The sequence below is a fragment of the Simochromis diagramma genome, unplaced genomic scaffold, assembly GCF_900408965.1.
Source record: "Simochromis diagramma unplaced genomic scaffold, fSimDia1.1 OVJJ01000208.1, whole genome shotgun sequence".
Lineage (NCBI taxonomy): Eukaryota > Metazoa > Chordata > Actinopteri > Cichliformes > Cichlidae > Simochromis > Simochromis diagramma.
In genome coordinates this window covers 4,395,540-4,419,036 of record NW_024386789.1, presented here as the reverse complement: position 1 = coordinate 4,419,036, position 23,497 = coordinate 4,395,540, and the positions used below count along the sequence as shown (strand labels likewise).

Genomic DNA, 23,497 nt, shown 5'->3' with positions numbered 1-23,497 from the left:
CAACATCACAGAAAATCCGACTACAATGTAAAAGATTTAGTAAGCGCTTTTAAAACTAAAGCAATGAAGATGACATGTTATCTGCTTACTTACTGCAATAAAACCCGAGTGAAAGCAGTGTGACTTTTTCAACATGCAGGCTGTTTTGTAAGCAAAACTGATTTCATAAGTTCTGGGAAGTACCTCGTAACACAGGCAGGGCACGAGGAGGTTTGACTGTACTTCCTTGTGCTAAAATATCCACAACCCAGTTGAGGACAGTTGAGTATTGCTCCATCTGAGAAGAAAGAGCAGAATATCAGAATATCATAAAAGTCCAGAATAGAATAGTTATTCTTAAATCTAAATGAAAACCAAGTGAGAAAAGGATGACTTATTTTTTATTGATATCAATAATGAATAATGGCAGAGATATATGTGTTCAAACTTTCTGTTTATTGCATGTCTTGTCTTTGTGTCTATAACAAAACACAAAAAAGATTGAAATAATCTGTTTAATTTCAGTATTTATATCAAATAAATATTATGTAGTCCCATTTGAGCATTAACATAAAGTACTATTTTAATAATTGGAAAGCTCAGAGAGTAAAAATGTTTTTGTGCTTAAAGGTGTTTTGTCTCCTACTGGAGAAAATCATCTTGAATAAGGAAACTGCATCATCAAAGACATACATGAGGGCAGCAAAGCCTAGCTTAGCTTAGTTCAAAGACAGATGAAATAGAGACAGCTTGCCTGGCTCCATCTAGTGACCAAAATCCACCTACCAACTAAAACTAAAACTCACCTTTCATTTCTACAAGACCACAATTTGTCACTTTCTAACACTCTAACTAATGTGCAACCAAAACTATTGGCTGTTTTTTTCTCCAAAATATTAAATATGCATTACTTACCATCTCCCACATTATCTCTGACCTCAGCCAGCAAACAACTTTGCATAAACCCAACTTAAACTGCCTTTCTGCTTTATAGTAGGTGTTTTCCCCCATGTTCCATCTTTCTGTCATTATACTCCCTAATCTCTATATAAAATACTTTGACTGTGTAGACATGCTCTTTCACAGCATTTCTACATATGTATGAGGAATGAGTCAAAGGGTATTAAATGACAAAGTGAGAGCTTCAGAAAAATGCTTCTGTTTTACCTGAGCCTGTAGTCTGTGTTCAAACTCTTTGCTTTCAGTCAGACGTTTAAGCACATCATCTACCCTATAACAAAAAAATAAACATTCTTCAGAATGATGGAGTCACAATTTCATTTTGCTGCTACAGTGGAGTAGGATGCTTTGCTTACTTTGCAGACATCCGTTTGAGCCTTTCTGAGTCGCTGCTTTTCTGGATCTTGTTTCGAGCAGTCAGGAAGTCTTCCTTCTGAATCGTTTCCCATGTTGATAATCTGTTCGCTGCCTTTGGTTCAAAGTCTAACACTGATAGAAAAGACAAAGGTTTGAATCGATTACCTTTCAACTTACTGTTTGTTTACATCGGTGCTAAGCTGAGGTCAGTTTGCAAATAAACAAAGAGCCCATTCTCATTTAGACAGTGCAATTTTTAGTGAGTAACTTAGTGATAACATGGCAGCAACTGATCAAAAAACCCCATAAAAACTCATTTGTGAACAACAACAACTGGAAGATATTTAACAAAGTATCCAATTCCAATTCAACTGTGGCTTTCTCACCTGTTACACTTATTATTTCAATATAATAAAGCAATAACTTTATTAAATTAATAAATTTATTGTATTATTGTGAACTAAGACTCCTGATCCAATACTGACCAAAGTGGTGGATCTTTACAGAGGGCACTTTGTGGATGATCCTCTTGATAAAGACTTTGATGTGTGAGAGGATAATGAAAGGCGGAGCCAAAGAAGGACGGGAGTGGTACTCGACAATCAGGTTGTAACGCTGGAACTTCCAATAGATGTCACTGTGTTCCTGCACTTCAGAGAAAGTGTAGCTGTGTGGATACAAGCAGATCAGAGCCACTGAGTCAAATCAAACCATTCACAGTTTGTGAATGTAGTCAGAGAAACATAATGACAGACTGGTTCTTTACCTAAACATGGCAATGACTAGGTTGACGAGCAGGATGTTGGTGACCAGGAGATATACAACTAGCAGAATCACTACCAGCCAGTTACTATCCTGATTTCTACACGGCTCTTCTCCGCTCTCAATCAAAGTCACATTGTCTGTGCAGTTTAGTTCCCGGCCCACTGTCACAAAATAGAGATAAAAGGAGAAAGGTTAAAATAAGGGTTACAATTATAAAAAAATAACTCAATTTCTAATTGCTGTGATGAATTTTAAAAAGCTGCAGTAGAAAAAAGCAGCATTTTAAAACTGATTTCAGTGTAATAACAATTTTCTTCGTTTCATGCAAATTGCACAAACACTTGTACCATCCATCTCTTCCTCGATGGAAGAGCCGTATCCAAAGATGTGCAAGTATGGCATGTAGAAAACTCTCAGAAAAATGCGATTTGGATTTGGATCGTAGGAATAGATCAGAGCCTGATTGGCAACTCCGTACGCCAAGATCCACACTCCCAGGAAGAAGAGGAAGAAGAAAATATCCTTCATCTAAACAAGGAAATTGTCATGTTGTTGCTCACATTGTATTATTAAACACATATTCCTGGTATAATTCCAACTGATGGTAACTTTCTCACCATATTTCCTACAATGATGATTTTTGGCCCCAGCTGCTTGTGAATGGCAAAAATGTGAATGAGGCGAAGGGTGAAGACCATGTAGTCCAAACACAGGACATCTCGGCCAAATTCATGTGACCGGTGAAACATCCTGAAACACAAGCACAGTAAAGCTGAATCAGTGAGGCAGCAGCACCACCTGGTGGCAAACCTGTAAATTAACCAGTGACATTTGGGTTGTTAACTGAGGAAATGTTTTAAATTTAAGTGACTAAAAACTAAGTATTAAAAAAATTATTTGAGACACACTTAAGAAGCCAAACAAGTACCACAAAACAAATACTGTGATTTCATAAATGTTACAATCATGCAATGACAAACTAAACTGTATGTAGTGTTGTGGAAAGTTTTTGATGGGCAATCTAAGATTAAGATATCATTTTTATATCTTGTCCATACCTGCAAATCAGTCCGACAATGAACAGGCTGATGGCAGTGAGATCACATTTATTCCACACATCCTGAATGTAGAGTCTGAAACTTTGACTCCAGGTCGTCCCCAAAAAAAGCGTCTTGAAGAAGATGAAAAAAAAATAAACTTAACAGATCGTCAGAAAACAAAAACTACAATAATAAAAACTATCAACATACTTTAGTATGATAATAGTTTTTATATACCTGCCTATACATGCACCTTGAAGCGTATTAATTTTGTTTATTTATTTTTGTGTCCATCTTCAATTTAATGCTTGTGAGACGACAGCATGTTAACCACTGTGTTCCAATGACACACATATTGTCTCTTTCTACTATGTGCAATTAAAAAAAAAAGATTTCAATTAAGTGCATATTGCTGCATTCAGTTGTTCACTTCACATTTTATACAGTTAAACATTTTGGCGAACAAAGTTCTAAGTAAGATGTGTCTCTTCACTCACCTGTCGGATCTCCTCACAAACGAGGGTGAATACCCAGAAGTACAACACACACTCAGTGGCAGCTGGACCTGAGGGTGGTGGGGGCTTGAAATCCACCAATAGCACGTAGGCGAAAAGCAAGAGAAACAGGAAGTACATCAGGACGTTGCCCAGAAATGAGGTGACCGGTGCAAACCAGAACTGACACCAGCGTGACACTATGAATGGACTTTGTGGCAGTCGTTGGGGTACGCCTGTATCAAAGATTATAAACATAGATAAGCAGGTGACTAAAAATGACAGCATATGGAGCAAGAATCAGATGACTCGTTGAAAAGGACTCACCTTTAATGGCATCACTCTTTTGACCTTCGGAGTCAACTTCACTGAGATATTAAAAAAAACATTTTAAAGTAAATTAGTAGACTAATGCAAATAAATAACAAACTGATGTTTTACAGATTAATACTGTAGAGTGCAGGTAGAAATATTACTGCTGCTTGATGTCAGAGAAAGAGAAGACAGTGTTCCCATAGAGACTGTCAGTGTCCTGATCCAGCTCATCCTCAAAAAGCATCCTCTCTTCCTCTTGCTGATCGTATTGATTCCTGCGGGGAAAAAAGTGGCAAATGTTTAAAAAAATATTAAAAAATAATTTACAAACCTTAAATTAAAAATTTTACCTGAAAGAGATGAGGTTGGTGTAGCAGAGGATGGGGCAGAAGAACACGAGCAGAAGCTTCCAGATCTCTGTGTTCCTCTTCATATCACCCCACCAGATCTGGGACAACAGAGACTGGAAGAGCACAGAAAAGCAGTCCTTATCCATCAACAGCAGCTCACCGGCTCAACATGAAGTGTTGTGTTATTTTACAAATATCATGCTATATTTCCTTTGTAAAATTCATCTGATTCATCTTTGAAATCATGACAACAACATGAATTAAAGATAAGACACACCTGTACACCATCATTACTGAAGAAACGCCGAGCATCAGAGCTCACACCCATCTGAAGACAGGTGCTGTGACCCCAGACAGGAGACTTTCTAATCAGCAGGCTGAAAGAGCGGTTTTCATCACTGCGATAGCAAGAGCTGAAAATATCTGAGGTAAAGTAGACACAAGACACATGACAAAGAGTTAGATAGGTTTGTTATTATTGTGTTACATAAGCTTTTAAAAGGAAAAATCAAAGGGCTCTTTGTGAAATGGTTTTGAAATATCTAATTATTATAACATCAACAGTAGCAGACAGTTGTAGTTATTGTCTCACCATGAGCCAGGTTCTCAAACTTCTGGGCCAGTTCTTTCATGGAGAGTTTGGTTTCAGTCTCATCCTCCCGTTTGGACAGTTCTCTGAGTATCTTACAGCCACCAAGAGCACTCAGGACTGCCTCACCTGCCTGGAAAGCAAGCAATTATATATTTTCTGATTGTTTTTCTTAGAGGAACACTTTGAAAACTCATTAGATTTCAATAGGGAAAAACTCATATCTGTATTGATTTGGACTGAGTAATGTGTTAGGAATGAAAGGACGCCAAAATGTTTGATGGAAATTAAAATTATTAACTGAATTTAAAGAAAATGTGTCCAGGGAGACAGGATCCTAGGTTAGCATGGGGACCACTCAGTGGTATCAATTCCTTCATCCTCCAGTAACTGCCAGTTTATAATCACCATATTATCCACTGCACCAGCATAACATCTGGTAATGAGTCCAAGGATATCATCCCAATACCTAAAGGTAGTAGGGCTGTCACGATTAGTCAACTAGTCATGATTACGGCGACTATCAAAATCGTTGACGACTTATTAAATAGTCGACGCATCGTTTGAAGCTTTGCAAGATCCTGAAAGACGCAGGAATAAGTAGGATTCAAGAGTGTAAGCTGCCGTTACACCCCAAAGAAGAAGAAGAAGCAGTCCCCAAGATCGTAGCTGTGTCCAAATTCAGGGTCCGCATCCTTCGGAGGCCGCATTTGTAGGCCGATTACGTTACAGCATCGCGATGAAGGCTGTCCAAATTCAAAGATGCTTCCAAATGCGGCCGAAAAATGCGTCCTTCATTTCCCCAGATTTGAAAGTGTCACTACCCGATCTCTAGCGGAAGGGAATCAGGTCAGGTGTATCCTTCATGGCCCAGCATATCCCAGAATTCATAGCGCGGCCCAGTTTCCAACAATGGCGGCAGCTACTTAGTTTAAATATTACCCTAATTATTCTTTCTGGGTCACAAAATAAACTTTTAAGATATTTTCAGTCGAGAATGTAGCTGTGCAAACTTCAAATATCTGCTCAGTTTATCAAGACACCACATATTTGCAAAAGCGCTCCGACATTTTCGGACACGTCTGTTACCCACCAGCTTGATAGCTAGCCAGGGTTCAAGGCTCATTAGAGCCGGTGAGAACAGCGAACTCTTGGCAAATCATTTTCAGACCCCCGCGATCTTTGGCTACTCAGGTTAAACATGATATATAAGTCACTTAGATAATTTAAAAATGTTATTGTTGGGCTTTTTTCAGTGTTTTATTTGTTCCTGAGTAAATCGGTTTGGCTGAGATTAGTTAAGTTATAGTTTTCACACAGCTGAATAAACATCAAACAGAGAACTGATTAAACAGAAGTATGGGATGGTCACAAATTTACTCCAATGTCCTGTTATATTTTAGGGAGCAAAGAGCAGACGGCTGAGTTTATTAAACGCCACCAAGAGAATCTGCAAATTTCATTAAAATTTAATAAACTATCAACTTGTCTTTGTTTTTAGTCAGCACATACCTTAAGAACTTCAAGCTGTAAGCTAATGATAGTTATATAAGAGCAGATGCATGCTGGTGCACTAAGCTGTACGTTTCACGTCCAATGAATGATGATCTGATTAGTCGACTAATCTCAAAAATAGTCGGTGACTAGTCGACTATCAAAATAATCATTTGTGGCAGTCCTAAAAGGTAGTAAGTGCAGTATGTGCTGAATATATCGACTATCGACGATGGCTCAGATTGTTTTTACAAGGGCGATTTATTTATTTATTTGCCCATGAGTAAGTTTGCTAATAATGATGGAGCTAATGGAAGCAGTCAACAGAAAAATATAATAATAATAGCGCTGTTTTAAAAGCCCCCTCTTTCATCTGCGAGCAAATGCACCTTCCTTAGTGTGCGCCCCAATTCAGAGATTCATTTACTCAAACACATAACCGAAAGAAAGGCAGTAGCCTATGTTCAGAAAAAGAAAAAAAAACAAAACATATGCAAGTGTGAGGGACCAAGCAGCCAAAGCAAAGAGGACACAGGCAAAAAAATATCTTCAAAAAGGGTTTTCTTTATTTTAACCCTCAAAAAGTCCAAAATTAACAAAATTCAAAACCATACTTAGCAGGCCCATAAAACAGGTCAACTAAATATAACTCTACAAAAAGTAATTTCCAGAAACTTAAACAAAACAAAGTGAGACACAACTTAACTCACAAACTGACCTAATTACAAAGACACATGAGGGTAGCTTTTATAATGATTTGGCCAAACCATTTGAACACAATAGGGGGGGAAAACAAAACACACACTAATATTAACTAAGCACAGAATAACCTAACTAAACCTAAAACACCCCTGCTCCTGGTAAGCCCATGGTTGGTCCTGCTGAGCAGGCATTTTGTCCCCAGAGTCCTCAGCCACGCCTTTTGCCCAGACAGGAAACAGCCACCGCCCAAACCCAGGTAACTCAAAGAAAGAGAAACATAATTAATATAACAAAACATTTTAGAAAAACCACACAATGTTACTATGTGCGCGCCTCATAATACCAGTGTTAGGTTTAACCAAATGATTAATGAAGAAAACTGCAAAGCAAACTAATAAAGTGAAAATTGGACTAATTTACCCCTGTGTGGCTGATGCCATCACAGCAAGTTAGTTGTATTTGAGCCCTTTGTTCACACTATGTCTGCACAAGTGGCACATCGCTTTGGTTACATCATTAGGTTTACTTCTTTCTTCCGGTGTCAAGCCAAAGAAATCCCAAATTGGCGACTTTATATTTTTTTTAGCAATTAGTTCGTCCATGTTTGGACTTCTTCTGTGTTGTAAGCACGCAAATCAGTCCATGCATGATTACATTGCTCCGCCCATCAAAAAGTCTGCATGCGCAAATATAATGCACACTGTCGATTGTTTGATTGACAATTGTAGGTTGGAAATTTTTTACTTAACGCCCAACCCTACTGCCTAGCCTGTGGAGGTTTGTGCATCCCTCCATAAATATGACTCCTTAGACCACCTGCTCTCATCTGTGAAAAGCAGGGCACCAGTGGTATTCTATGGCAAAAGCCATGTTGCCATCCAAGAGTGCAGGGGCCACTGGAGTATGTTGGAGCCACCCTCATGAAGTTTGTGGTCAGCTGGAGGTCATTTAGGGCCCCAAAACAGCCTCAAAGCATAATGTTTCCTCCTCTCTGCTCAACTGTGGTTATTAGTGGTGCAACGGATCAAAAATCTCACGGTTCTGATCGGATCACGGTTTTAAGTCACGGATCGGATCAATTTTTGGATCAGCAAAAATAGAAAAAAAAAAAGACAAAAATTTGACTCGCCATTTACTTACTCAAGTACTTTTTGTCTATTAAAAAACGTTCAACAGAAGACTCATTCCACGCACTTATATAAAAACAAATTAAGGTGCAATATGGACATTGTGGACCATGCTGGGCATCCTCTCCATCCTCTGCACACGGACATAAACAACCAGAGGAGTCTGTTCAGTGAGAGGTTGCTTCTCCCAAAGTCAAGGACCAGCAGACTTAAAAAGTCCTTTGTCCCACACACCATTAAACTGTTTAACTCCTCGCTGGAGGGGAGAGGGAGGGGAAACCGGGACAAGGGAGGGGGGGAACAAGTAAGCTGTAGTGTCTTTTCACTGTGCAATAGTTTTAGTTAATATCCAACGGTGTAATTGTTACGACCCCCTCTGCTAGGCGTCAGGGAGGGAGTAACATACACGAGCCCCCCAACACAAAACTGAGTAAAGCAAAAGGTTTTAATTACAAACTTTAAACAGAAAACCGACAGGGCTGTGCAACAGACCACTGGGCAGACAATTATTACATAAAGAAAGAACAGTCACGAGTAAAAGTTAAAGGGTAACTAAGGCAGGCTGGCCGCACACAAAATAAAAGCTAGGGTTTTAACTAAGGCAAGCCAGCTTCACAAAATCCTACTCACAGCCAGCTAGCAGCTCAAAACTCTAATCAGGCTAAGTTTAAAGCATGCACCAAGGTTCGACAAAGTTCAGCAATATGGATAAGTTCAACAAAGATCGACGAGGGAGGCACGAAGGGCAAACTGCATGTTCAGTCCTAAGCAGCAGCCACTGAGTGAAGGTCCTCCAGCCTTTTGTAGCCACAGGTGGGTACGATCAGCCACTGATTGCCTCTTGGCGCATCATGGGATCCCGGGGCAGCCAATCGTCCGTGTGGTCTGGCACACTTCATTCTGCATAAGAGAGGGTTGGCACGGGTCTCCCAGTAACCAATCACACACGAGTCCTGGAACACATTGATTTACCTAGAGGAAGGCGGGGCCACCTGAGGCCGGAGGCCGTAACACCCCTCCCCTTAAAACACCAACTATGTTGGGCAGAAGCGGACGTTGCAGAGTGTGAACAACAACAAAGAACAAACACAGTAAAACATGTTTACACGTGGGACAGACCATCAGCTAAAACATTTTCAGACCCCCTTTTATGGCGAATACTTAAGTTGTATTCCTGCAACAACAAAGCCCAGCGCATAAGGCGCTGGTTATGATTAAACATAAGAGCAAGGAACACAAGTGGGTTGTGGTCGGTGTACACAACAAGAGGCAACATGCTGGACCCCAGGTACACGTGAAAGTGCTGAAGAGCCAACAACAAAGCCAGGGTCTCCTTTTCAATGGTGGAGTAGTTTAACTGATTTTTATTGAACTTGCGGGAAAAGTAACAAACGGGGTGGTTCAAACCCTGCAAGTCTTCTTGCAACAGCACTGCCCCAGCCCCGACAGCACTGGCATCAACCTCAAGATTGAATGGTCGCGTCAAATCAGGTGCAGCTAACACAGGAGTATGGCAGAGGAGGGCTTTTGCACTCTCAAAAGCATCCTGACACTCACTTGACCAGCCAAACTCAACCTTTGGGCTGAGTAGGTCAGTCAATGGCTTGACTACAGAGGAGAAATTCCTACAAAAGTTTCTGTAGTAGCCCACCATCCCTAGAAACCTACGCAACTCACGCCTGGTGGTAGGTGTGGGAAACTCTTTAATCACTGCCACTTTGGCATCTATGGGCCGGACCTGTCCACGTCCCACCTCCCTGCCCAAGTACGTCACTGTGGCTTTGGCAAACTCACACTTAGCTAAGTTGAGAGTTAGAGTAGCTTGAGCCAAACGGTGAAATACCTGCTGTAACGTTTCCAAATGATCTTGCCATGTTTCAGTGTAAACTACTAGATCATCTAGGTAGGCGCTGCAGTTGGACAGGCCACGGAGGACTTTATTTACTAGCCTCTGGAAGGTGGCAGGAGCGTTACACATGCCGAACGCCATGACTGTGTATTGTAGAAAAGCATCAGGTGTAACAAAGGCAGAGATGTTAGAGGCACGTTCAGTTAAAGGGACCTGCCAGTAACCTTTAAGAAGATCTAACTTTGAGACATACTGAGCAGTCCCAATACTGTCCACACAATCCTCAACTCTTGGGAGAGGATGTGAGTCAGCCACAGTCACAGAGTTCACCTTCCGGAAGTCTGTAATAAAACGGGGCGAGCCATCTGGCTTAGATTCCACTATACAAGGCGAGCTCCAGGGGCTTTGACTGGGCTTCGCTAAGCCATGTTGCAGCAGATAGTCAGCCTCCTGTTTCATGAGCAAGCGCTTATGGGGGCTGGCTCGATAAGGATGCTGCTTAATAGGTTTAGCTCCCTGGACATCGATGTCATGCTCTAGCACCGTAGTGGAAGTTGGCATATCCCCGAATAAACAGGTGTGTTCCCTAATCAAGGCAATTTTGTCTTCTTGCTGCTCTGAAAACAGATGCTCAAGCAAACTCGGCAATGCCTTTAGCATTTCAGAGTTAGGCAGACGGGGTCTAGAACAGGTGGGATAACATAGTTTTAACCCATCAACCTCGTCCACCCCTCCTTCCTCTAGGTGGCTTGAGGCTACAATAGGAGCACAGAACCCAGCAGGCTCTGGTGTTGACCGAGGATGGTACAGTTTCAACATGTTTATGTGACAGACGCGTGTTTTGCGTCTGCGGTCGGGAGTGCAAATTACATAATCTGTCTCCCCTCTCTTTTCACAAACTTTAAAGGGGCCACTATACCTAGCAGACAAGGCTGAGCCTGGAACAGGCAAGAGCACAAGAACCTGGTCACCCACCTGAAAGGTTCTTTTAACAGAAGCCTTATCATAATGGCGTTTCATCTTTCCCTGTGAAGCGGCAAGGTGCTGTTTAGCCAGAGCGTTGGCTTGATTCAAACGCTCACGGAAGTGCTTCACATAACTGCTGACATTCACTTTGAAAACCCCATGTGGGCTCAAAAACGCCTCTTTCAGAGCTTTGAGGGGTCCCCGTGGCCTATGGCCAAATACCAGTTCAGAAGGACTAAAACCAAGTGACTCCTGAACAGCGTCACGGGCAGCAAATAACACAAATGGAACACCCTCATCCCAGCTCTTTTCACTTTCCAGGCAGCATTTGCGTAGCATCGTCTTTAAGGTCTGGTGCCACCGCTCTAATGCACCCTGCGATTCAGGATGATACGCAGAGGACACGACATGCTTGACACCTAGAGTGCTAGCCACTTGGTTGAACAACTTAGACTGAAAGTTTGAGCCCTGGTCGGTCTGTATGACCTTTGGCAAGCCAAACACTGAAAAGAATGTTGTCAACGCCTTAACGACTGCTTTTGCTGTAACCTTATGTAACGGGACAGCCTCGGGGAAACGGGTAGCTGCACACATGATTGTGAGAAGGTATTGCTTTCCTGATTTTGTTCTAGGTAGTGGACCCACACAGTCTACTATGACATGGTCAAATGGCTGATCCACTACAGGAATGGGACACAACGGAGCCAGGGGTATGACCTGATTAGGTTTACCTGCAACCTGACATACATGGCAACTGTTGCAAAATTTAGAAACATCACGCTTCATACCAGGCCAAAAGAAATGCTTTAACAGTAGCTGGTATGTTTTCGTGATGCCCAAGTGTCCCGACCACTGGCTTTCATGGGCAAGGGCCAGGATCTTTTGCCGGTACACAGAGGGAACTACAATCTGCTTGACCTTACTCCAATCTGCACCTTCTGCACCGGGTGGAGACCACTGACGCATTAGAACATCATGTTCTACAAAATAGGCTTGTTGCTCTTTCTCGACTTGCTCAGCACTTACCGTACGTTTGAAACAGCTCTGTAGTGTTTCATCAGCTAATTGAGCTGCTGATAGCTGGTCTCTAGTCAAGGGCAGCAAAGAGACCTTAGGAAATGGATCAGGCTCCTCAGGTTTCACAGAGTCTGGGGGTGACAGAACATTGTTTCTGTTAGTGGGCACATCATTCTCCCTGGAAAATGAGGACATCAACACAGAATCAGAGAGGGCAATATCAGTATCTTTACGAGCTTGTGCTCGAGTAATTGCACAGGCTGGATACAGCCCAGGGTGCATAGAAACATCAGAGGCTTTCTGATTCAGGGGGTTGTCTAAGACCTCCAGACGAGGGAGCACTACCCCTCCTGCGATATCATTGCCCAACAGCATAGCCACACCCTCTATTGGCAAGGCCGGGCAAACAGCAACAGGGAAAAATCCTGTAGCAAGGTTTGATTTAATAAAAATTCTGTGAACTGGTCTGGGAGCGTAACCCATCTCTATCCCCCGTAGAACAGAATTAAAACCACATTCACTTTCAGCAGAAAATGGTAATACACTTGAGAGGATGACAGTTTGAGAACCTCCAGTGTCCCTTAAAATACGCACAGGTTTTAACTCAGATGGATTGTCTGTTAGCGATACTGAGCCATCAAAAATGAATGGTTCGAAACAGGGGTCTGGCACCCTACCACCACAACCATGGACCTCATGACGGGCCTCAGCTTTTACAAAACCCACCCCTTTGGGTTGCTGAGCATTTGATGTTTTGCGTTTTAAGGCTAAACAGTCAGCAATCACATGTCCAGTTTTATGACAGTAAAAACATTCACGGTTTTCCCTAGACCCAGACACTTTAGCTGGGTGGCGCTGTTGCACAGGGCTAACCCGTGGCTTCTCACTGTCAGTAAACGAGGCTTTATGAGTGAGTACAAACTCATCAGCAAGAACAGCAGCAGATGCGAGTGACGTCACTTTCTGTTCATTCAAATATAGCACAATACGCTCAGGAATGCACTTCTTAAAATCCTCTAACAAAACTAATTCGCGCAGAGCGTCATAGTCACTCGCTTTTGAAGCAACACACCACTTATCAAAGAGAACCCCCTTTTCTCTTGCAAACTCCACATAAGTTTGAGTTGGCAATTTCTTTTGCTGGCGAAACCTCTGCCTATAGGCCTCGGGAACTAGCTCATATGCCTGCAAGACAGCTGTTTTAACACACGCGTAATCTAAACTGTCCTTTAAAGAAAGTGCAGCCACCACCTCTTGGGCTTTGCCGGACAGTTTGCACTGTAGCAAAAGAGGTCAAATCTCACTAGGCCACTGCAGCGCGCCAGCGATACGTTCAAATGCTGCAAAGTATGTATCAACCTCAGTTTCTCTAAAAGTGGGAACTAAAGAAATGCACTTATTAATTTTAAAAGCAGAAGCGGACGAGGAGGTGGGACCGGAATTGTCAGCAGAGACAGATGAGGCTTGAGACTGAGACTCCAGCTCAAGCTTTCGGAGCCTAACGGCTTTGTCTGCCTCTATTTCCAGCCTTCTTATTTCGAGCTGAACCCGCCTGTTCTGAGCCTTCTCCTCAGCCTCCAATTGGAGACGTGCCAGCCGCACCTTCAGCCGAGCTCCTTCTCTGCCTTCTGAACTCCCAGAAGAGAGTGGGTCATAGCGAGGAAGCGTGGGCGACGTTTTTCCCCGCTCATCCCCCTCACCATCCCCACTAGAACCATTTTGGCCCTCTTCAACTACGGCAGCTTGGCTTGGCACACCAGAGACCACAGGGGAAACAGGCACTTGAAGCACACCAGCTCCCACCAACTTGTCCACCACTAAGGCTTTTATATCACACTTACGGAGGGTTTTTGAAACCTGCAGCTGAAAGTGGTCCACAATTTGCAGCAAATCATTTTTGCGACAGCTATTAATAATCTCAAGAGATGGGGCAGCTATAAAGTGCTGTAAACAAAACGCAGCCGACATAGTGCTTAATCTCTAGTGATAAAACAAACACCCCCCCTTTTTTTTTTTCTTTCTTTTTTTTTTTTTTTTTTTACCCCCACTCCCAGGAACAAAGACCCCCTATGAGGGATCCCGGACGAGCCCCCACTTATGTTACGACCCCCTCTGCTAGGCGTCAGGGAGGGAGTAACATACACGAGCCCCCCAACACAAAACTGAGTAAAGCAAAAGGTTTTAATTACAAACTTTAAACAGAAAACCGACAGGGCTGTGCAACAGACCACTGGGCAGACAATTATTACATAAAGAAAGAACAGTCACGAGTAAAAGTTAAAGGGTAACTAAGGCAGGCTGGCCGCACACAAAATAAAAGCTAGGGTTTTAACTAAGGCAAGCCAGCTTCACAAAATCCTACTCACAGCCAGCTAGCAGCTCAAAACTCTAATCAGGCTAAGTTTAAAGCATGCACCAAGGTTCGACAAAGTTCAGCAATATGGATAAGTTCAACAAAGATCGACGAGGGAGGCACGAAGGGCAAACTGCATGTTCAGTCCTAAGCAGCAGCCACTGAGTGAAGGTCCTCCAGCCTTTTGTAGCCACAGGTGGGTACGATCAGCCACTGATTGCCTCTTGGAGCATCATGGGATCCCGGGGCAGCCAATCGTCCGTGTGGTCTGGCACACTTCATTCTGCATAAGAGAGGGTTGGCACGGGTCTCCCAGTAACCAATCACACACGAGTCCTGGAACACATTGATTTACCTAGAGGAAGGCGGGGCCACCTGAGGCCGGAGGCCGTAACAGTAATAGACTCACAATACTTGAAATGTGCCACACCCTTGTATTCTTATTCCTATTTATTCTATTTATCCATTTTGTATACTCTGTATTTATATATTTGTATATATGGTATATTTCTGCTCACATTCTGCAACTTCTGTCGGTGCTGTGCTACTGGAAACTGAATTTCCCGGAGGAACCCACCCGAGGGATAAATGAAGGTTCATCTAATCTAATGTCTATACAGCCACCCCTGTAGATTACAGGGGTGGCTGTAGCTCAGGTGGCAGAGCAGGTCAGCCACTAATCAGAAGGTCGGTGGTTCGATCCCAGGCTGCCTCCTGGCTGCATGCCAAATATCCTTGGGCAAGATACTAACCCCATGTTTGCCTACTGGTGGTGGTCAGTGGGCCCGGTGGCGCCAGTGTCCGGCAGCCTCGCCTCTGTCAGTGCGGGAACAATGTAGCTTGCCATCGCCAGTGTGTGAATGTGTGTGTGAATGGGTGAATGACTGAATGTAGTGTGAAGCGCTTTGGGGTCCTTAGGGACTAGAAAAGCGCTATACAAATGCAGGTCATTTACCATTTACCAATGTAATCTATAGGGCAGTACAGGGATTTGTATCTACCACTCCGCTGTGATATAACTCACGGTCACGTGGCTTTCCGTTGCCCTGGAGGTCCACCCATTTGTAGTTAGGGCAACAGAAGATGCCTGGGACAGTTCAGCCATAACTTTAAACTTTTCCTGCTCATACATGCTTGGAACGATCTTGTCACACTGAAGTGGACGCGCAATGGGATATCATAGCGTGGCTCAAGCACGTTCATCACAGTTTAAATCCCTTGTTTTGCACAACAGAATACGGCCTCCCATCTGCAGCTAAACACCCCAATAGCTTTTGTAATAGCTTTAGCCCGGTCGGATTGGGCAGCAAAGGGCTGCTTAAATGCTAGCGCTAGCGCTGGCCATAACTACTGATTGACAGACCCACCACGCCACCATACACATACTTTTTTTTTTTCTTTTTCAAATCTTCGGATCACGTGCGTACCGAACTGTGGAGTGGGATCGGTTCGGATTTCGGATCAATCCGTTGCACCACTAGTAGTTATGATGTTCTTTGGGCAATGAACAGCATTTTTCTTCCTCGAAACAAAGCTCAAATCAGATGGCTTTTGGTTTTATCTGACCGCAGCACTTTCTTCCAAGCCTTCTCTGAATCATTTAGATGTTCCCTTTTAAATTAATATAGGTCTATACAGCACCTTATTGAGCTGGAACCTTCCAGGTGCTGCAAGAGTTCAATCCATAATAGCCTAGCATCTTTTCAATAGTGTTATTGGTGATTGTAATCCCAACTGGCTTCACATTATTAACAAGCTCCTCCTGTGTAGTTTTAGGCTTTTCATGATCATCTTCAACCCATAGAGTAGATTTTGCATGGAGCCATACCAAGGACAGATTATAGTCATTTTGTTTCTTTCTTTTTCAAAAAAAAAAAAAAATGGCACCAACAGCTGTTACTATCCAGTCTTTAAGTCTGACATCATTAGCCGTGCCTGGTCCCAAACTCTGTTGCAGGTCCCTAAGTCCAACGATCACTGCGGCATCACTGAGAGTTAAAAACTGTCTAAATCCTTTCATCTTTAATAGGATGATCAGTGTTGCTGCTTTACCAGGTGTAACAATTAAGTTAGAGTTAGAAGTTAGCTCGCTAGTTTCCATCTAAATATAATATACCAGGTTCTGACTGAGGGATTTCTGAAACAAATTAAGACGTACAGCTCTGTTATCATTTCCGACATAAATGAAGACAGGAAAGTAAACACCAGTGACATTTGTAGGGTTACTGAAGTTTGGCTAGCTATATATAATGATGTGCTACGTGAACGCTAGCGACACAGCTATATTAGTATAATATAAACAGTGAAGTTGGAGAATGAACGCTAACTTTGTTCCACTCAATAAAAGTTAATGTTAGGGTTCCCGAAGGTTCGGGACAAACTTTATTTTATTACTGCTAATAATTTTAAAGCTCAGTTTTTAAAACCTTAAGATGTAATTACAGCCCAGCCCATGCAGCAGTATATTGATAACTAACTTGTGGATGGATTAGCTCAGTTGTTCTCCTGCCTGAAGTTTGGTCCATTTACAGCATCCTGCCATGTGATTGCATTTGTCCCTAGCCATCGTGAACCCTCACGTTAACTTTTATCGAGTGGAAAAAAGTTAGCGTTCTTCCTCCAGCTTCGCTGGGTTTATGTTATGCTAACATAGCTGTGTTTAAGTCAGAACATGGTATATCATGTTTAGGTGGAAACTAGCAAGCTAACCTCCTGCTAATTGCTAACTCCGTTAAATTGAATAATTTCTGCTTTCATGGATGTCTGAATGTTAAACTTAACTGTTAAAGCAGCAACACTGATCATTCTATTAAACATGAAAGAATTTAGACAGTTTTTAACTCTCAGTGATGCTGCAGTGTTCGTTTGACTTTGGGACCTGAAGCGGAGTTTGAACCTAGATTATTCCACGAGGCTCCAGACTACGGTAGCCGTAATGTTCTGACAATCCATTAAGCGGTGCAGCTTCGTAGCACCAAAGTCGCACTAAAACATTTTTGACAGATTTTTGAGCACCGTGTGCCACATAAAATTGGTTCAAGGTCAGTAAGAACAACCAGAATTCATACATAAAGCGCAGTGGATTACAGGGCACACTATCGATTTTTGAGAAAATTAAGGGATTGTAAGTGCGCCTTTTAGCCCAAAAATGCGGCACCCTAAAAAGTAAAGACTGTTAATTTTTTTGGGAAGTGAGCAAATTTACAACTTCAGCAGGGGGCTCAAAAATTATCTCCCCCCCCAAGTAAAATACTTCTTGAAGTTTGTCTCAGAGCCTATACCATCTCCCAGAAGAAAAGGGCCATCTCACTGCGGTTCTGCAGTACAGCCCAGAGGAAGAGTGAAGCCCAGGGATGGGGGCAACGCTGCTGGTGATATTTGGAACCTCCATGCAGAACCTTAGTGGCACGCTGGGATGAATAAAAAAAAAAAGAATAAAAATACCTATTATCAGGTCAAATGTAAAAGAGAGATACTGTCACTACAAGTACACTGCCTGCTTATTCTAAAAAGTTCAGAATACCTTCATGGCTGTCCTTTTGAATGAAGATGACTGTAAGCCTAAAGCTTTATAGTAGAAAGGCTGGCAGGCATCACCCATTAAGTGTTTCAGGACCCCTGACACCTGAGGAAACAGGTGGATGGAACAGTAAGCACAAGGATATGTTTTTGGAATTGTTTCACATTCTTTCTGGATCTGCTTGAGCATAACCTCGTATTAGATTAGAAAACTCACCTCAAACAGGGTAAACTCCCTCCTTGGTCTGCTCTGATTGTTATCTGCTGCCACTTTTGAGGATGAACTCTGTTGTTCTGATGATGGTTGTGAAGATGCCATATTTCCCAGCCGTCCCTCTAGGCAGTGCTGTAGTAGCTGATAGAGCAAGGTCCCATCTGGCACAGAGCAATAGAGGCTTTCCAGCTTTCCATAGGTTAAGTAGTCCACAATGTTCAAACCATTTTCAGTGAAAAGCCGAACAAACTGGGGCTTGTCATTGATCAGCGCATCTGTCATTGAGTCTTCCAAATCTTCGTACTGTTTAATTGGAGGAAGGAGATCATGTTTTAAGGCAGGTCAATATTTATAATGCCAAATAATCACATTTAAACTGACTTATCTGTCAAACTTGATATTACACATCTGTTCCCCTCCTCACCTTCCACTGGATGTCGCCATTGAAGAGTTCACTCTTGGCAATGTTAACCCTGTTCCACGTTACTGCTAACTTCAGCTCATCACTATAAGGGTTTGCCTCAACTAATGCGCGCTGCTTACTTGCTAAAAAAGACAAATACAAAAAAATTAAATTAAGGATAAAAAGGGGTTGCAGCTGTTATGATGTATAATTATGGTCTACTTATACATACCTCCCACAAGTGTTTTAAGCAGGACAGTGTCAAAGTCATTTGGACTCTCATGCTCTCCGTGGTACACCGTAATCAAACCTCTATTCTGGTAAATTCTAAAAGCCTGGAAAAGGAAACAGGAATGTTGGAAAACAGTTGCAAGATGACAGGGACAAGATGTAGGAGATGAAGTACATTCCACAGATGTTATAGCACCTGCTTGAAAGCATCTCTCATGTCAGTCAGTTTTATGCACTCTCTGTAACTTTTCTGGCTAATGATTTCAAAGCAGAGCAGAGCAAAACAAACAAACAAACAAAAAAATCTAACCATAAATAACTAACACACATGCCAAAATGGATTACCTCCAGAGTTCAGCATCTGGAGAGTGAAACGGTAGAGATTTCTTCATGTGTGATAATGCTGCCTGCCCATTGCAACTTTTAACCAGACTTTAGGACTAGGATTTATTATACTTTTTATGCTATTTTGGCAAGCTGTGAGCTTGTGGAGATTTTGCTTCTTCAGTTGGCAAACAGCTCTGGATTTTTTAAATACAGGTTTTGATATTTATTCTATTTTTGTATTCTTCCCTGGTCATACTGAGGTATGATTTTATTGTTTTTATTCATGTTTGATTGAAAGCAAACAATTTTTAGAACTTTTATAAAAACACACTTTTCTTGATGCTCTAAACCCATTCAGAAGAGTCTTTTTGCTCCACTTTGACCACAGTTCCTTTATTTTCACCTATGATGTCACTTTTTTGATTCACATTCAACAATAATAGATTTATCTATTTTCAGCACAACTATACTTACACTATTGCAATTTAGATTAAGGTTATACAATTATTGACATCATTATATAGGAGCTTGGTAAGTGGCTCAGTTCTGTTATTACCTCTGGTAGTGGATCAGGAAACAGAGCTTGTGGTGTACCTCAGGGGTCCAGTCTAGGCCCCCTGCTGTTTATTCTGTATTTGCTCCCTCTGGGCGATGTGCTGCGCAAACATAATGTGTCCTTCCACACCTTTGCTGATGACATTCAGATCTACCTCTCTCTGAGGTTAGACTGTAAGGACTCTCTGCAGCCGTTATTCTCCTGTTTGTCTGACATTAAGGCTTGGATGGCTCTTAACTTTCTACATCTAAATGAAAGTAAAACTGAAGTCATTGTGTTTGGGCTTCCTAAAGACCCCAACCTTTCCTTTGATTTTATGGGACCCCTAACTTCCGAATGTACTTCCTCCATTAAGAGCCTCTGTGTTACTTTTGACAGTGCTTTTAAATTTGATAAACAAATCAGCTCCGTAGTCAAGGGATCTTTTTATCATCTACGGATTTTAGCTAAAGTCAAGTCCTACCTGTGCAGGAACGATCTAGAAAGGGTGGTCCATGCTTTTATTACTTCACGGCTGGACTACTGTAACTCCCTTTATGCTGGTTTAGATCGTTCCTGTCTGCATCGCCTCCAACTGGTGCAGAACGCTGCTGGTCGCATGCTGACCGGTTCCAAAAAGAGAGACCACATCACTCCGGTCCTCTGCTCTCTCCACTGGCTCCCAGTTGCTTTTAGGACTGATTTTAAAATTTTACTGCTGGTTTTTAAGGTTCTTAACGGTACTGCACCTCCTTACCTGGCAGAGCTTCTTAGCATTTACCGCCCCAGGAGATCTTTGAGGTCAGCAGACCTGATGCTTTTAGATGTTCCCATGTACAGACTAAAGACTAGGGGAGAGAAGGCTTTTGCTGTGGCTGCACCCAGACTGTGGAACAGTTTACCTCCTCACATCAGATTCTCTACAAGCCTAGGAACTTTTAAAACTGCTCTTAAAACTCACCTCTTCTCATTGGCTTTTAGCGAGGTTTAACTTATTGTTTTAATTTATTGTTTTATCAGTGAGGTGTTTTATGTACTTGTGTTTTATTGTATTTTATATTTGTATTTTATTGTACAGCACTTTGGTCAGCCTCGGTTGTTTTTAAATGTGCTTTATAAATAAACTTGACTTGACTTGAGAGCTGCAAAATGCAAAACTGCCTGTTTCTATTTAATAACATAAATAACCTATTAAAACTAACTTCAAGACATGTGGCAATGTGGCACCTGGCAATATATCTGGTAGTTTCTGAAAAATAAGCAGAAAACAGAGCTGCAAAATGCAAAGCTGTCTGTTTTTATTTAATAACACATTAATAACATAATAAAGCTAACGTAAAGAAGTGTAATAATTACCTGTCAATATTGCTGGTAGCTATGGAGTGCCAGGACTGCCATAATGCATTAATTAAATACACCATTAAATAATTAATTAAATGTGGCAATAATTAATTAAAATTGGAATTAATTAATTAAATAAATAGTTATGACACATTTAATTAATTATTGACACATTTAATTAATTATTTAATGATATATTTATTTATTTCATTTTGGCAGTCCTGGCGCCTGGCTCTCATCATGAAATAATTTTATCTGTCAGCCTCACCCATCAAACTCAGGGGGCGGGGTTAATGCTGATCGAGTCAAAACCATTGCTTTGGCCTGGTGGCCATTGTTTCTAGCACACAACAACCGGCATGTGGAAGCTAACAGAACTGAACTTTGAAAAACCCTGTTTGTGTGTCACCAAATACCGTTTTAATATTTTTTTAGCCGAGAATGTAGTGGTTTAATCTTCATGTGTCTGGTCGGTTTGTCAAGATACAGCCTCTTTGCAAAAGTGCTTCGATGATTTCGGAGATGTCTGCCCAGTCTCACGGCAAAGCGTGGGATAGACCCGCTCGCCTCGCAAGCAATCCCACCGACAAAGCGCAGGCCCCGGTACACAGCTGTAGTAACGCCCGCTGACTTCTTTTACTGAGGTTATATTTATCGGTGTTTTATTTCCTGATGTTCTTATGTGTCCTACGTGTTTCAGTCGCCAATTCTGAATTATAACTAACATTAAAAACATGTTTAAGGAGGAGAGAGAGCAAATAAATCTGTTTAACATCTGATCTTTGGGTTTTTGTTCAGTAATCAGCGTGACCTGTGTATAAACGCATAAAAGAGATAACGTTGGTGTTTCTGTCATGTAGTAACTGCTGGCTTTAACTGTACAAAGGTTGTTCGACACTATGAAACACATACAGACTTCATGATGTTCGGCTAATATTTTTATTGCGAATATTAATCATGAGGGTAAACGGCCCTGTACACCACGGAGCGAGGTCAGCATATCCACGATATCCTCAGCTCCATGAGTTAACACAAAGTTTCCCAGCTGACTATCTAACTTCCAACTATTCCAGAGACGTGAAAATATACAGCATAAAGAAAAGTGTAAGAGACTCGGCAGCAGATTAGAATAACAGTTATACATTTAATAAATCACCAAATGAATCCAAGAAACGAGCAAACCTGTTCCGACAGTTTGAGTTTGTATTCCCTCAGCTGCAGACTCGCTGCTCTTTAAATGTTTGAAAAGGAAGATTAGATATAAACAAACATCAAACATAGACTCAGTCTGCCTTCACATTTGATATGAGGCCAGCAAGTTTAGTGGCTGTGTCCTGTTTTAAGATCATACATGTAAAATTGTTGTCTGACCTCCGTCGATCCAGCCGCTCAGTCCGTGGTTACCATGGTTACTGCATAAGCAGCTATAATGTTAACAGCTGGCACTGAGGAAACCTACCGGCAGCATGGGTGTTTATGTTTTTTATTGCAAAAGAACTGTCTGAATGGTCAACTGAAGTTAACTTGGATAAATTATAGTTAAGGAGTATCACAGATAACGCCTACGTGAGCGAGTGTTCACCTGAAATCAGCAGGCTATTACTGAAATACTTATGTGCTATATCATAAACTATGATATAAATAGGGAGGTCCTATTAACATGTTTAGTTTTAAAGGACACCTTCCTGCCTTTAGTCTCCTTCATGAGCAGTATTAGTTTTCTTCTAACATCCAGAAGTCTGCACGATGTGTTTCATAGTTTGTAACAAGCCTTTGACAGGTAAACATAACATGACCGAAAAAGCAAAAAAAAAAAAAAAAAAGAAAAAAAAAAAAGAGAGAGAGTGTTGACATAAGAAGAGAAAATGCTCTCAATTATGGAGACAGGCAAATGGTTCATTTATGTTTGTGTGTTTATTCCTCCCTAAATATCGTCGGTGAAGTTTGCCATGCACGTCAGATTTTCCTGCGCATTTTTTATACCTCTGCCAACAGAGAGAGAAAAAAAATCACATTCTAACAGACAGCTGGTGCTTAGAATACAGTTGAATAACTATTAAAAAACAGATGATATTTAGATGATAGTTCAGTCTAACACATGTGCCAGTGAACCATTAAACGTCTGTGAAACTATGCAGTTATGAAACGTAACTTTAACCTCAGCCAAACCGATTTGCTCAGTTGTAAATAAAACAGCGAAGTAAACGTGACCCGACAGACAGAACCTGAGTGAATGAAGTCCAGCGTTTAACCACTGAGAGCTAAAACTCAGTTGAGGTTTCAAAGCTGTGTGCCGGTGATTGGACATCAGCCGCTGATGAAGCTGCTTCGCCTATAAAGTGCTCTGTAAGGAAACAAGCTCCAGCAGCTCTGCACTCGGGGAAAACACTATATTTACTTATCTTGTGCAGAAAAATGTGCTGACATTGCTTTATATCGAGCACCGGCTGCCCGGTTAAACTGTGACTATCACCAGGTAACGTAGGTGTGTTTCTTGAATTAGCAGCAGGTGTTAAACAGCTGACAGATGAGGAGGAGGATGCATGCAGGTAAACTGCATGCAGGTTGAG

At 41.8% G+C, this 23,497-nt stretch overlaps 1 protein-coding gene across 1 annotated transcript in view; it reads right to left on the bottom strand.

The window, feature by feature from the left end:
* Positions 1–23,497, bottom strand: part of LOC120728558 (transient receptor potential cation channel subfamily M member 5-like) — a 77,911-nt gene that overhangs the window by 8,601 nt on the left and 45,813 nt on the right. Inside the window, exons 9-27 of the mRNA XM_040023573.1 lie at positions 18,726–18,828; positions 18,515–18,636; positions 18,094–18,393; positions 17,881–17,982; positions 17,639–17,767; positions 4,853–4,982; positions 4,538–4,683; positions 4,261–4,373; positions 4,072–4,185; positions 3,923–3,963; positions 3,599–3,831; positions 3,120–3,232; positions 2,679–2,811; positions 2,409–2,589; positions 2,063–2,222; positions 1,782–1,963; positions 1,296–1,428; positions 1,147–1,210; positions 184–277 (exon numbers count right to left, since the gene is read on the bottom strand). Coding sequence (XP_039879507.1) covers positions 184–277; positions 1,147–1,210; positions 1,296–1,428; positions 1,782–1,963; positions 2,063–2,222; positions 2,409–2,589; positions 2,679–2,811; positions 3,120–3,232; positions 3,599–3,831; positions 3,923–3,963; positions 4,072–4,185; positions 4,261–4,373; positions 4,538–4,683; positions 4,853–4,982; positions 17,639–17,767; positions 17,881–17,982; positions 18,094–18,393; positions 18,515–18,636; positions 18,726–18,828 — 2,593 coding nt within the window. The remainder of the gene's footprint in view (positions 1–183; positions 278–1,146; positions 1,211–1,295; positions 1,429–1,781; positions 1,964–2,062; positions 2,223–2,408; positions 2,590–2,678; positions 2,812–3,119; positions 3,233–3,598; positions 3,832–3,922; positions 3,964–4,071; positions 4,186–4,260; positions 4,374–4,537; positions 4,684–4,852; positions 4,983–17,638; positions 17,768–17,880; positions 17,983–18,093; positions 18,394–18,514; positions 18,637–18,725; positions 18,829–23,497) is intronic.